General features: G+C 32.8%; 1 protein-coding gene across 7 annotated transcripts; it reads right to left on the minus strand.

Annotated features, from left to right (window-relative positions):
• Window positions 1–1,557: 1,557 nt before the first annotated feature.
• On the minus strand, window positions 1,558–14,940 carry LOC128678025 (facilitated trehalose transporter Tret1-like). Of its 7 annotated transcripts, none has more exons than XM_053759249.2 (9): window positions 14,765–14,940; window positions 14,523–14,608; window positions 9,554–9,723; window positions 7,096–7,231; window positions 4,990–5,218; window positions 4,535–4,691; window positions 2,986–3,384; window positions 2,519–2,805; window positions 1,558–2,087 (listed from the first exon to the last, which is right to left on the minus strand). In XM_053759249.2, exons 3-9 carry the CDS (start codon window positions 9,614–9,616, stop codon window positions 1,772–1,774), a joined length of 1,587 nt encoding a protein of 528 aa, XP_053615224.1. In that variant the 5' UTR covers window positions 9,617–9,723; window positions 14,523–14,608; window positions 14,765–14,940; the 3' UTR covers window positions 1,558–1,771. The 7 variants fall into 7 exon arrangements, with proteins under 7 accessions (XP_053615224.1, XP_053615222.1, XP_053615225.1 ...); XM_053759247.2 differs by having other exon boundaries at window positions 9,554–9,784; XM_053759250.2 differs by lacking the exon at window positions 14,523–14,608 and having other exon boundaries at window positions 9,554–9,713.

The raw sequence follows: 14,940 nt of genomic DNA on the forward strand, positions 1-14,940 counted from the left end.
GTATCCAATGATACAACTGATGGCGTAACAGATTTAGAAACCGCCTCTACATTTGTTGAATCAAATACTCCAGAACTAGACACTGTTACAGAAGAGTCAAAAATTAAATCGACAGAGCCAGTAACCGAAGCAAAAATAAGATTAACATTAACAGAAGATTCAAAAACGATATCAATAATGACAAGTTCAATAACAGAAGTTAAAAACGATAACACGACTAAGAAATTAACTAAAAAGATGAGACCAAACAAAAATACATATGTCATTACAGCTAAATATACATTAGTTGATGAATATTACAGCAGCACAAACAAATTAAAACGTACATTTGATGATGAAAATACTACAGACTCTAATAAATTGTATTCGGAAACATTGAAAAAGGAGAATCTTTCATATCCTATAATGCATTCAAAAAAGTTGCATCCCCTCAGAACATGCAAATCAAAAAAATGTCGAAGATTTTTAACAAAAACTTTCTTTAGCTTAATGGTAGGTTAATGGTAAAAGTATTATCAATGATATCAATAATACTGTGTTATTGCAAAATAAAATATTTTAAGTAACACTGTTTTAGTGATTTATTTTTACCTTATTTTTGAAGTTATTTGTTTTATTGTTTATACAACATTATCTAGAAAAATATACATCTTTTGATGTATATTTTATTAGTATTGCGAAATTATATTACTATTAACTTGTACATTCTAGCTCTACAATAAATATCTACAGCATTTGTTAAGGTTAACAAAACTACACATTTAAATGCAAGTAGCTATAGAATTATATTAAGTACTCTTGGTATATTTTTTCAGTTTTTGATGTTTTAAACTGCGATGACAACAATCACTCGGAAAGCGACATAATACAGAATATTGAAGACGATCACAAAGAAAACCATTCAGTAGAAAATGAATATACAGAGACTCAAAAAACAAGGAGATTACATTACGAAGACCATGTATCTCATAAAAAATGCTTTCATAGTGGATGGAGTTGGTTGACCACAGTTAAGGGTGAAACCAGAGATTTCCATAGAATCTTAAATGAAAACAAGCTGCAATAATCTTTTGATCTGTAAAACTAATATTGAATGCAGTAAACTTATCCACGCCACAATTTAACTTTTATTATTTCTATAACGCTTTAAATTCTGTGTATGTATGTAATGTATTAGCAAGAAGATGTATTTAATGAATAGGAAATTTTGGAAATCAATATCAATCCTAATCTAAATCAACTTGGAGAAAAAAAAAATGTATGTATGTATGTTTATAACGCGAACTTTCGAACCGTTTGTCTGATTTTGATGAAATGTAAAATGTAAGTGTGTAGGATCTGTGAATATAATTTTTAAGTTCGTTGGACTTCAAAATAGGTTAAGTCATTTTTGAAATATTCACAATTTTGTAAAAAAATATTGTGTTCGCGAGGTCTAAGTTAGCGGTGAACGACTAGTTATTCATATACTTTATTCATAATTCATTTCATGGCTCTGTGGAGCAGCTAAAAATTTAATTAAGTATGCAGTTTTGTTACAATAAATCAAGGCCTCAATGCATTATTTATGTCATTTAATTAACTTAGGTAAATGTTAATCATAAACTTAGACTTGTACTTGATTACGGAGGTAGATATTATAGTTGGTACACAATTTAATCCTATCAATTGAACTAATTTAGTAGTTTTCATTTATTAACCTGGATTTATTAAATTAATCTATAATATATTAATAATATTACCGTATACTTATTTCAATATCACACTTTAACTATTTGACTAGCATAGGTTTATCAGCACCATTATTAATACTTCCTTTTTTATTTAATATGGCATTTATAAGGAAATCATTTGCGAAAATTCTCTTTTCGCCTTTGTACAAAGCTTCAATTTCTACTAAAGTTTTAGATTCGGTTTCTGGCAAGAAGAAATATAGATAAATTGTGCCAACAAAGCCAAAAATGGCGTAAATGGTGAAAGTTCCAGTAAGATGGAAGGCGGCTTCGAGGTTGTAGTTAGTTTTGGAAGAAAGGAAGTAGATGACGTAGCTTAGTGCGGCTGCAAAACCCGTCGCCACACCGCGACTCCTGGAAAAGCAAACGATAATTAAACACGCAATTAAGTTAATTAAAATATTGGAATGTAGGATGGAACAACATCTTAAAAGTCTTGTCAGATCAAGAGCTAGTTAACATATTGAAAATAAATGACACCGAAAAAATAAACGCTTACAAAGGTGTCGTAATCCTTTGTTTATTGAAGTCATATACTCGTATATCAAGAAGCAGAGGTTTATAGCTTATAGCTTGGTCGAATCGTGTCCATATATGACAGATACGACATGTTTGTATTTTATACTGATTTTACCTACCCAGTTACAGTCAACCAAATTACATAATATTATTTCAAATCCTCTGAAACTACCTTCCATGGATTTGTAATTTGTGCCTTGTTTTGCTAATGTTTGTACAATTATAATTACATAGAAACTTTACTCAACTACAAGTTTAGAATATACCTGAATGGAAAGACTTCAGACAGTAGTACCCAAGGGATCCCCAAGCTGGTGAAACAGACCAGTGCCATAAAGAGCACCACAGGGAGCACTTCCCCTCTCTTCGGGAACGTATGAGCTTCATACGAGAACACGTCACTCGGTAGACTGGTACCGGCGTAAACACTGATGCCGAGACTGCAAAATGATGTGCCGAGCAATGCCCCTAAAACTAGTTTTCGTTTGCCGATAGCTTTGACTGTGATGGCCGAGAGGATGTTCATGAAGATTGCTGTAGCTCCGATGAAGACCTGCAATAAAAGTATTTTGCACTATTGCAAGAAAAATAATGCAAATATTTTGGTAGTTATTTGGATCATGGAAAGTTGTAATCAATTAATTGTAATCAATCAATTAATTTTTAAAAGTGGAAAAAAGAAATTTCTGAAAGTGGGAAAAAAAGAGTCCTTTAGTATCTTTATAACACTTACCACAACAGTCTTAGCATCATATTTCATTCCTAATGCGGAACACAAATTCACCATATTCGGTTTCACTGGGGCTAATCCGCTCATCGTGTGAAACATAAAATAGGCCATCACCAACGCGAACGGTCTCATCGTTTCTTTTACAAATAAGACATGCTTGAACTTCAACGCTATTCTTTTAATCAGTTTTGCATTTACGTGTTCACATGACTGCAATTCTTTCTCGTCTTTCTCGTCCTTCATGCATATGACGCATTGATGTGTGACGTCATTGTAGTGTATGAGTGTGTCGAACTCTTCTTTAACATCTTCTGGTTCGACCCAACCTCGGAGGCGACAGAGGGAGCGTAGGGCCTCTTTCTGGCGACCTTTTGATAGTAGCCATATAGGAGTTTCAGGCACCTTTAAAACAAAATTTAAGTGAACATAGAGTTGATAATAAGTTGCATTATTATGATCTCAAAAATACAATGAACATGATCAAAAAAGGGATTCAGCAGCATTCTGAAAGTACTTCTATGACAACGTCGATATTCTTCTTGTCAACAAGTAGACGCGTAAAGACATCCGAGACTTTCACAAAGTAATATTAACGGGCTCGAATTGTGGTGGTAGAATGTTATTTGTCTCTTATTTTGTTATTTTTATTTTATTATTATTATTTTATGAAAATAATTTGTAACTGCTATTCTTCACTTGAGGGATTTGATGTTCTGTCATAAAATTAGTGTATTTGTTTTTTTCTAAAATGTGTTTTAATGTCCAAATCCACATTGTTATATGGTCCTACCTGCCCCTCTAGTTGCACATGCATATAACGCCACGGATTTCTAAAGAAGCGACGTAGAGTTTTATTAAGTACAGTCATAATATCGATTGTTCTTTATTAACATTATTTTTATGAGTGATGGCATCCATGACTGGAGCAAGACCATTATTTGATATGATAAATATTTTATAACTTCAAGATACTATATTTTACTATAACTATAACATAAAACTATATTTTATCTGTCAGAGTACTATTACGTTCGGATTAGATGTGATAAGTTTGAAGGGTAGAGTATTGTAAATGCATTGAATCATTTAAGATAACGTGTAAGATAAATCATTCTATTTCGGTCAATGACCAACTTCATTCCATTGATGTCTTATGATCAAGTAGGTAAATGGCTATAATCTTATAACTTCTAAGATAAACTTAAAAACCCTCTCGAAAAATGAAAGGAAATAGGAGGATTTATCTGTCTGTAATCTTCTCTTTGAGTAGATTAGATTAGTTAGCTAGAGTAGCGATAGGTATTAAGTTGTAAAGGGTAAGTCAAAATCAGGGATTTATTCAGAAATTGGACCTTCGCAGGCACTTTTTCACGTCAAAAGAAGGAAAAAGATTTATAATGGAACCAGTTAATGTTAGAGTGAGGTTATTCTGTCTGAAGATCAGCAGAATCTACGAATAGAATATAGGTACTGGGTCGCTTTTAATCAGTGCATGTGGAAGTCTAGGCAACGTATCAGCAGCATTATTGTAGATCTCTCTATTTCTACTTACGAATAATACTAAGAACATGGTAGTGAGAGGTATTGTGAGTGCCACCAGCGCGGCCTGTCGCCAGCTCAGCACAGTTCCGAGGAGGTAGGCTATGAACATGCCTGCTGAAGTAAACATGTTCGTCAGGGTTGTCAGGAGCCCTCGGAGACGCGGATCGCTGGAACATTACATTTCAATTCACGTGTTTTCAATAAGCAAAGTAAAGCGTTCTGGTAAACCTAGCGTAGGAGTCGTGTCGATTGATAGTAGTAGCAAAAGCGCTCGTTGGTTTTTTATTGCTTATGATTTATCTGTAGGCACAATCTTGTAAATTTTTTTACCTGGATTCAGAGTGCAGAAGTCACTAAAGATGGGTCCATGACGCATAAGATATGGTACAGTATGTTCATAGGAATAACGCTGTCTTTTATAAATCTGTTCTTGGTCCTTGGTTTTGGAAATAAGTTAAAAATTACCTGACTTCTCCCACATAAGTGACTGAAGGCGCTTCCATAATGCCCGTGCCAATCCCCAACAGAGCATTTCCTATGAACAATGACGGCACGTCCCACGCATAGTACATGAGCACCCATGCGATTACGTGCGGTATGTTTACTAGGAATAAGGCCTTTTTTCGCCCGAAGTGGTCGAGAAGTGGCCCGGAGAACAGACTGCCTAGTGGTTGGCAGAGGAAGGCCAGGCTACCTGGAAATTGGTTGTAAGTCTTTGAGGTTAGAATACGTCGTAGGTACCTAATCTCAGATGTAACTTGCTTCTAACTAAGACATTATTATACTTCTAGAAAAAAAATGTTTACTACTTAATTAATATGTGCAATGTGCATGCTATGTATGGAAGTCAGGTTAGCGGAAACCACACAGGTTGCGAGTCGGAAGTAATTCTATATGTGCGGATAACGCGGCTTAGACATTACCTACTCAGCCACGCCGCACACACCTCACCTTGGGTATTATGTTATCATCCAACACTAAATGACGTGAAAAAATATACGTTTTGTTTATTTAATAAAAACATATTGCAGTATCTAGTTACGATACAATGTTTCACAGCAATGGTCGTTTCGATATGCCAGTAGTTTGTAGCTTTGAGAGGTCTAATCATACTAATACTTATCAGTAAATTACCTATCAATGCGAAAAGTTGGATATTAGTGAGGATGTTCAAAAAACATTGAACAGATTTCATTGATATTATGATGTCACGATATTTTTTTTCACTCTTTGTTTTTTTTTTTGTTGATGGAAACAAAGGTCGTGGCGCTAATAAATTTCGAATTTTTGACGACTTTTGATTATTGAAACAAACTTGATAGTGTTGATGTTGTATTTTCATCGTAATTTATTACTTTCATTAACTACACTGTCTTAAGAAAGACACATTTTGGTATATTTTCTCATTCACAAGGAAGCTCGTTAACTATACTTTATCTTATTATTTATATATACTATACTTTATCTTATATCTTGATCCAATGTTCTCATAAAGTTACCGATATAAATAACTGATGCTAAATGAAGTGTGAGAGGTCGAGTCCTTGTTGGAAACCACACGCGTCTAACAAATAACTACAAAATATTGTATACTTTTATCTAAGATTCTCTGTGCTCTATAACTCGTAATAATTGTGTATTTATTTAGTGGGATGTAATTAGAAGCTCACTGATTAACTGATAGATAGACCAAAAAATTTTCCTGCAGTCAATATCTGCAAAGCAAAAGGTCATCGTTTTACGAAATCGCTGAAGTTATCAATTTTACTAAAAGAGACATATATATGTAACGTAATTGTAAATACCAAGAATGGAAATTTGGAAATCGCATCCCTGAGGGTTCCAATAGGGGGAGTAAATCACAAACACATAAGACGCTTTTTGCCGCGGTCAGAACATTCCAATGATTTCTTATAATGTTTACTTTGCCTCTACACAGTAATTTATTCGGAATTCATTGTTTTCGATGAAAATTATACAACATAAATATTATCAGCTATAGAAGTGGTCAAGACAATTTAATATTAAGGGTGGTTTGCACCGTCAACTTTGATGTTTGATTGAATGTCCGCAGAAAAACGCAAAGTATGTACCTAAGTACGTCATTTTGTCTAAACATCAGAGGCGCGACGCCGCCCGGTTAAAATCAACGTCAAATTTGACGGTAGGTACAACTCAGGGTGAGTTGAATTCTATACTAGGAGAACAAATACAACGTAAATAATAAAACAATATCAAGTTATCTCTAAATAAATATAATACATTATTGTCAATGCACTCTGTTTCCTTATCAAAGTCTGTCAGGTAAATATCTTGTGGAGTAACAGTTGTATAATGTTAAATCCTAGAGCTATCATAGATAGGTATCACATAAAAATTTTATTTGCTATTTTTGTTTGTTGTTGAGATGGTACTGGATTGACGTCCGCCAAAAGCCCAAATGAGTCCTGGGCAAAGTTAATCACTACTTGGGTAACAAACAATGGAGTACGTACTCCATATATAATCGTGTGTAAATATTTCGTGTACACACGTAAATGGATAAATTAAACAAAATAAATAAGTAGTTACCAAACCACGAAGCTTGTTTCTTGGTGATGGAGAGCCCTTCCTTAGCGTCCATCACTTCAGGGAGCACCATGGTGACGAAGCTGATCGACATCCCTAATCCTATCAGGAGGAAGTCCAGCGCCAGGCATGCTAACACCTGAGGAAATTCATTACAAGATGTGTTAAATAATTTCATTTTATTTACATGATAACAAAATATAAAAGCCATACTTCGTAAATTAGTCGAAATAGCAGCATAGAATTGAGACCAAATTGCTTTCCGTATAATTCAGTACTGAATAATGCAATGTACCAAGAATGTATGTACCTAATGCTGGCTCCATTGGCAAACTTTGGCAAACTTTGGCGAATATGATGTACATTGCTGGTTTTTCCTTGGGGGTAAAAAAAAACTCACACAAACTATGCAATGTGCGCCCATTTGAGTCGGTACTGTCTGAGGAGCGAATTACTGTGAAGGAGCTACGTGTCGTATGAATTATCCAGGATGAAAACCGAGGGCATTGACCACTTATCTGCCACTAGAAGATTGATTGGACTACAATGACTTCGGCGGATGCCGATGTAACCCGAAACCTAGAATAACCTCCTTAATAAAGTCACGTGACCGTTTCACAATCGCGTTCGAATTTTTAGGCATCAATTTTAATTGCAAATGGTAACATCAAGAGAGAAATTTTTTGGTTCATTCAATTTTTTTTACTTTTTTCTTTTTGGTTGAAAGAACTGGCTGTATTTAGGTATTCCTTTTGTCAGAACCATTATTTGATGTTACAAAGAAAATGGATGGAATTTTCTCCTTACCACATTAAAGAAAATGTATACACTTTGTTTGTGCTATATGGATTTGTATACACACATAAACACACTTTAAAGGATAGGAGGCATAAATGAAACGAAAAAAATATATATTTTTAGAGGCCAGAAAATTATGAAGGCGAAAATTTTATAGTTTAAAATGGCTACATGGACTCCAATTCAATGATCCATTCTGGCGACCTATTAATCAATATTGGAAGGAACTATTAATCAATATTCGTAGATTGAAACAATTGTTAGCAACTGCCATTGATCCTGGCTTATTTATATTTAGATCCATATTAACAATAACAAATATATATCCTATTGGAGGTCCGTCCCGGTTTTGATCGGGTTAAACCATAATAAATCATATTAAAAACCTTCCTCAGGAAGCACGCTATCTATTGGTGAAAACCGTACAAGAATCCATCCGGGAGTCCCCTGTGGGAAAATCGAAATAAAACGTACTATATAAGCTGTGTTAGGTTATACTCTATGGCCCATCTACGCCTGTCCCGTGTGTCCAAACACCTGCACTTGCTGATTTTAAAGCAGCTTCTGACAAAGCCATCGAAGTGGCCCGGTTCTGGCAAGAGTAATATATAGTATCCAATAAAGCATTTTTATTGTTTTATTCTAGTATTTGATTTGCCATCGAAAGAAGAATTAACGCTGGTTATCACCTACTTCCCGTGAAAATTATTTTAGGGAATCTGTGACTCGGTAGTACCATCAATGGTACTATTCAATGGTACTACTAACACTGCCTACGGGTGAAGAAGTTGTCAATGTTGACGCGACTGTGTGTTCGAAGCACAAGGGGATGAAGTTTTTATCTGAAAATAACTATCGAATAAATCTATCATTGGTAGGTCTAGTATGTAATATGGAAAAATATGTAAATATGTCATTTAATCTATTTTTAATTGTATTTTAAGATTTTGGCGTTTTCCTTAATAGGGCAATAGTTCATTTTCCAACCTTGATTTGATGATGGAGATCACCTTCGATAGTGGTTCCTACGACACACGGTCAAGAGAACTAATTACTAAGTATATTTTAACTTAATTACAAAAACTAACAACGTATAATTTTTTTGGATTAAACTGTATGTTTTAGTCATAAAAGTTTACACAGATATTGGTATTTTATTTAGATAATGTCATGAAAGTATATTTGATTAAGTACGTTTGAATTTATCAATTTTGCTATTCATTTCAGTTTTATAATTGTTTTACTAATAATGCTACCTTTTTTAATAATACAATTAAATACATCTATCCCTTCTCTGACAATGGGTTTCATGTAGTTCTAAATAAACCTCTATATTAGAAGAACACCATGAAGTTATACTTAATATTGGGATTATTATCTTAGACTTTACTTTTAACCCGTCGATTGCGCAGAATCGAGACAATAGATAAACAATTGTGTCACCGGTTCGTAAAGTAGCGAAAATACTGATTAATGGATAAACCAGTCAAGAATGGTAGGTCAGTAACTTCCCTGATTTAAATTAAATATAAAATATAAATATAAATAAATATATTTATTATACTTTATTATTTAAAATTAAATAGTACAATTTTATTAGTGTATTATCAAAGAATCGAATACAAATAAAATTATTAAAAAAATAATAAAATAAAAACCTTACCTGTGACAAAACTACTCGTCCACGGCTCACTGTTTTGCGACCTTCGTGCACTTGATTCGCCATTTTTAAAAAGTTAATAAAAACTTTTAAAATGTTTAGGCACAGACGTCCACGCGCACAAGAACGATGCGTTATTGTCCCACACACTTTTTAGATAGCACTATAGTGCACTTAATACAGTTAAAATAAACATTATAAATATTTTATCTTTGTTATTGTTGTTAATGTCTACTACGGAGTTAGATTAGTATATTTTAAGATAATTAATAATTTGATTTTAATTATGTAATTATTATCAAATATGATCGCACTCATCGACATAATTACCCACATTTTTTATTTTAGATTAAACCAGTTTGTGAAACGACATCATCATGTTTTGAAGGTCAAAATATATACTAATTACAAGTAATATATATAAATAATTTGTGTTTATATTGTAACAAAGATCTTGTAAAGAGAGGTTGGCGAACGCGAGTGATGCCTAGGTGAAAATGGGTTCGACCGTGTCTTATGCTTGTTTCTATGCTTATTTATTAAATAAATAAACTTGTTTTTTTTTACTATCTATTAAAATAATTTAGATAACGAAATGTGATTTTAAATTATTTGAAATCTAGACGATTTCGCCAATTCGAAATCAGAGCTATATTTTTGGTATTTTTTGTCTACAAACTATCTAGAAAGCGAATTCTTATTCGAATTTGTATTAGAAGCCTTAATACCTGTCTATATCTAACAACAAAAGTATTTAGTCTTTTGATTCATAGTCATATTCCTCATTGCTGAAGGTCGTGGTCATTGAGTGGAATAAAACACACACAACAACTTTCTTGGCACTATTAAGGAGCGGTTTGTCAACTCCTAATGTAAGTATGAATGTAGGTAATAATTATACAAATTTTGGTTTGTTAACGAAGTTCCTTCTCCGACCTGTTGGGTCCGCGGGAGCTACTTCCTTCGCTCCTACCCGCCTGATAGTTACCTGGCGGATTTACTTTATCTGCCAGATAGCTTCTGTCGGGCATTCCCCTATCCGCCAACTGGGGACGCGTTCTCTAGAGGTGAGGCTCCCCCGAGAATTACACATTGGCACAGGGTTTATACTAGTTGAGTTTAAGTTCACTATTGCGTATGCGATTACTTACCACTAGGCGACGTAGTTAGTCATAAGTCATTTCAGATACCTTTAGGCACAGATTAGACGATACTTCAAGTACTTTAGGTGACTTGAATAAAATCTGTCAGGTTTTATTCATTAACATAATAAAAAGGAAACAATTTTCCAATTGGATATAGGTAGTTTGGGATGATGAAATTATTTTGAGTAATTTGCTAAAAATGTACTTGTTTTATAAAACTACTTAGAATTCATACATAGGAATAATTTTAAATTTTTTTTGTTATCACATGTCACGTGTTTTGTCCTGTTCGAGTCCTGGATATTTTCATTTCATTATTTTTATTTAAAAAATTGAAATACCGCAAATTCAAATTCAAATTCAAATTCAAATCATTTATTCAGAAATTAGACCTTCACAGGCACTTTTTCTCGTCAATCTTTAAATTTATAGTTATTTCTCACAAGCTAGAAACTACTGGCATTTCGGAACGACCACTGCTGAGAAGAAATGCCTAAAGAAACTCATTTGAACAGTGTTGGTCCCTATCATGCCAGATCGGCTTACCATTATTGTTTCTTACAAAAAAATTTTTTTTTCTTTTCTTTCTAATAATATATAAAAGTACATAATGTACATAGTCAAAAGGTATATCAAAACAGGTTATGATTGTGATCCGAGTGCTGATTATAATATATATATATATATATATATATATATATATCGATGTGAAACACAATTAACTTACATGAAAATATATGAGAAACGAGATGACCAGTTCCCTCTGGCAGCACCCGTTCACGAGTTGACGCATGGGACAGCCATCGCGTAGCTCAACCATAATAGAGGGAACCTCACGACCCGGCCCACGACGCCACCACCAGATTGACCATTTGAGTGAGCATGACACACTCGATACCCATGACTTCATATTTACAATTCTTATTCGTCGAAATAGAAGTATAATTCAGACACTTGAAGATCACAAATCACGTACATGTTTTACAAATAAAATTTAAATGCCATACGAATTATTATAACAAAATTCAAAATTGTGAATAAAATAATAAAAAAAAAAAACCGCTTTTACTGATTCAATACAATGGAGTTGTTTATTTTGTAAGCCGGTCTTTCAAATGCTATGGTACTTATTATTAGCTATCAACAAAATGAAATGATAACTCAAAGAGATAAATCGAAGATAAAGTATGATTTAAAGAACCATGCCTACAAGATCTTATTCATGAATGAATAAAGACAAATTACCTAGTATCAGTTTCATATTCTTTAAAATAACTGATTACTGTTAGTACATTTCACGCTGTGATAATACGCATATACTCATAATTATTAACAACGTTGCAGATTTTAATATTAGTGTCAAAAAAAGATATGAATTTGCAAATTGTGTTACACAACATACATTATTAAATTTTACAGTTTATTATTCTTGCCGTGTAAATTTTACAAATTATCGTCATTTCAAAACAATATCATAGGATTATAATATGCATAGAATTGTTTTGATAAGAAAATTAACATTTGCGTTGACATTACCGTTCATTGTGACTTGTGGTTCCGCCCTATAATGAGGACCACTTCATATCCGGCCAGGGATGTATGAGGCGACTAAGAGGCACATAGCCTAGATAGGCAACATTAGCATTCTGTCACTATTATTGGACGAAAATTTTTTTACACTAGTACCAAGCCGGGAAACAGGCATGCGACCCACCTGATGGTAAGTGGTCACCACAGCCTATCAACGCCTGTTGTCCACTTTGTAGTCTAGGACCTATTGACGTAGTACCCTGTAATTACACTGCTTCTCTCACTCTTCAAACCGGAACACAACAATGCAAGCACTGGTGTTTAGTAATAGGTACATAACTATGACAAATTCTCACTTTTTTTTTATATTTGTTCTATTATCATAAACTATCCATCCATTTGGACAATAAAGCGCCTAAACCGGTTGACGGTCACTCGTTTGATTAAGAAACTAGTTATTTTCGTAGCTATGTTGTTTTTTTATTATTAAATATTCTTCTTTATTTTATTATTAGATAAAATAAAGAAGCACTTACAGCACAGCATCTTAATTCGGCTTACTTAAAAAAAGGAGTTCTCCATTTGTCGCTATTTTATTGTTTTTGTGAATGTCACTCGAAACTAGCGAACACGGCTGGACAGATTAAAAAAATGTTTTTAATTTATATAAGATAAATGATTCTCTAATTAATTTGTACCAACCCGAAATATAAAAAATCCTAATCATAATTGTTACATATGTGATTATAATTGATTATTGTTGAATAAAGTTTTTCTTTCTTTCTTTTCCCATAATACTAATCTCCTTACTAATATTAAGACTAAAGCGAAATTAAGTTTGTAACATGTTCACGCTTTATCTACTCAACTAGGTAGAAAAGCTTATAAAATAGCAAATATTAAAAAATATATATATTAATTCGGTGGGTTGTCTGTTGGTCTAGGAATGTTGGAAAAAAGTTAACATGATTTTTCCAAAATGAGCGTGAGACATTTTTGTTGTATGAATGAACGACATTTCATATGAGTTTTATTATTATAGAGTAGCAAAGATTAACTTTATTGTTGTTAAAGTGCTTATAAACTATGTCAGTAATAAATAAAAGTTTATTTGTTAGACAAAAATTAAAAAACCCCGACTTTCAATATTTCGCTACAACTTTTGAACGGCTAAACCGATTTTCATGAAACATGGCTACGAACACTCGGGATAAATGAAATTAGCTGTGACACAAAAAAAAAAGAAAGGAAAATCCACAGACAGACACGTTAAACTTATAACACCCTTTTTTGCGTCAGGGGTTGAAAATCACAATTCCTTTTTTCAATAATCTGAAAATGGTTTTTTGAAATATTTATAAAAAAAAAGTCTTGTAAAGATTTGAATAATGTTTGCCACAACTAAAGACACTCTGTGTAAGTTTTTTTCTGTATATTGGTATGAATGAACTCACTGTCTCAATTTTTATGTAAACGACAATAATTCATCATGATTTATAAATTTATTATTGATGACATTGAAATAACCAGTAGGCATAATTAATTTGATATCATTCAACTAATACCTGTTGGCATCAAATTTGGAATAATAAGAATATATAGTAAAAAAGTGTAACCACAGATTTTTTATATGATTGGGTATCTAATTTATTTTTAATTGTTTTTGACATAAGTTAATGACAAAGTATGTAATAGATGAAAGAGTCATAATAACGGATGTACTTTAGGACTGTTGATGAAATTTTCTTTTGTACTGTGTCAGATCATTTTAAAACAAAAAAATCTGAAACTACCTAAGTACTTATCCTACTTCCTAACTAATATTATAAATGCGAAAGTAAGTTTGTTTGTTATCTCTTCACGCTCTATCTACTCAACCAATTTTCTTGACATTTTGCATACATGTAGTTTGAAGTATGGAGAAGGGTATCTTTCATCCCTGAAAATTAATGCGGGCGAAGCCGCGGGCAAAAGCTAGTAGTTAATATTTATCATAAAAAGTCAACGAAATAATATAGTAATTAACCTCTACGGTTTAACCTTGTTTTTTTGTTTTTGGTCATGTTGTGGAATTTTCTACTGCATTACAACGACGTAATTCGAAAATACTTAGGTACCGAGTATTTAACACCAAATTGTAAAAAATGTAAACTCATATTTTTGCAAATAAATAATCTTTGTCTTATTTCAATTGTATAGCATCAACCAACAATATAGTAATGTCATTAATTTGAATCAAAATTATCGACCTAACAATGTTTCTGCTATTACATAATTTGTATAATAATTCTACTTACAGTTATTGGGTGATTTAGATTTTACAAAATACACAAATTATATTTCGCTCCATTGATAACTTATAATATAATGACATCTACCTAAACTTTAGTCATTATTTTCTTTAACTATACTTATTGAGATCTTTTAAACGTTCAATTTTTTTAAATTACTGTTGGTGTCTGAAATTAACTTTTAATCTAATCTCGTAAGATTAGATTAAAAGTTAGTCTCGGAAACCAGAATCTAAAGATGATCATACAAAATTGTTATTTAGCTGTGTTTAACTAAAAACTAATCAAGGCAGCGTCATATAAAACTAATAATTTGACATAAGAGCACTTTGAGACGTAGCCTTCGTTCACTATTTTACGAACACTTTTATGAAATAAAGCCGAGCGGACGGCTATGGGTCGCGGGGCCGACTGGTCAGTATTG

Source organism: Plodia interpunctella, chromosome 19 (genome assembly GCF_027563975.2).
Source record: "Plodia interpunctella isolate USDA-ARS_2022_Savannah chromosome 19, ilPloInte3.2, whole genome shotgun sequence".
In the NCBI taxonomy this organism is placed as follows: domain Eukaryota; kingdom Metazoa; phylum Arthropoda; class Insecta; order Lepidoptera; family Pyralidae; genus Plodia; species Plodia interpunctella.

Excerpts from the sequence above, each read along its gene's own strand:
- LOC128678025 (XM_053759250.2), bottom strand. The coding sequence starts at position 9,616 with ATGGCGAATCAAGTGCACGAAGGTCGCAAAACAGTGAGCCGTGGACGA. Across the intron at positions 3,385-4,534 it reads CCATGTTCTTAGTATTATTC|GTGCCTGAAACTCCTATATG; the intron begins GTAAGTAGAAAT and ends TTTGTTTTAAAG. Across the intron at positions 2,806-2,985 it reads ATGATGCTAAGACTGTTGTG|GTCTTCATCGGAGCTACAGC; the intron begins GTAAGTGTTATA and ends CTTTTATTGCAG.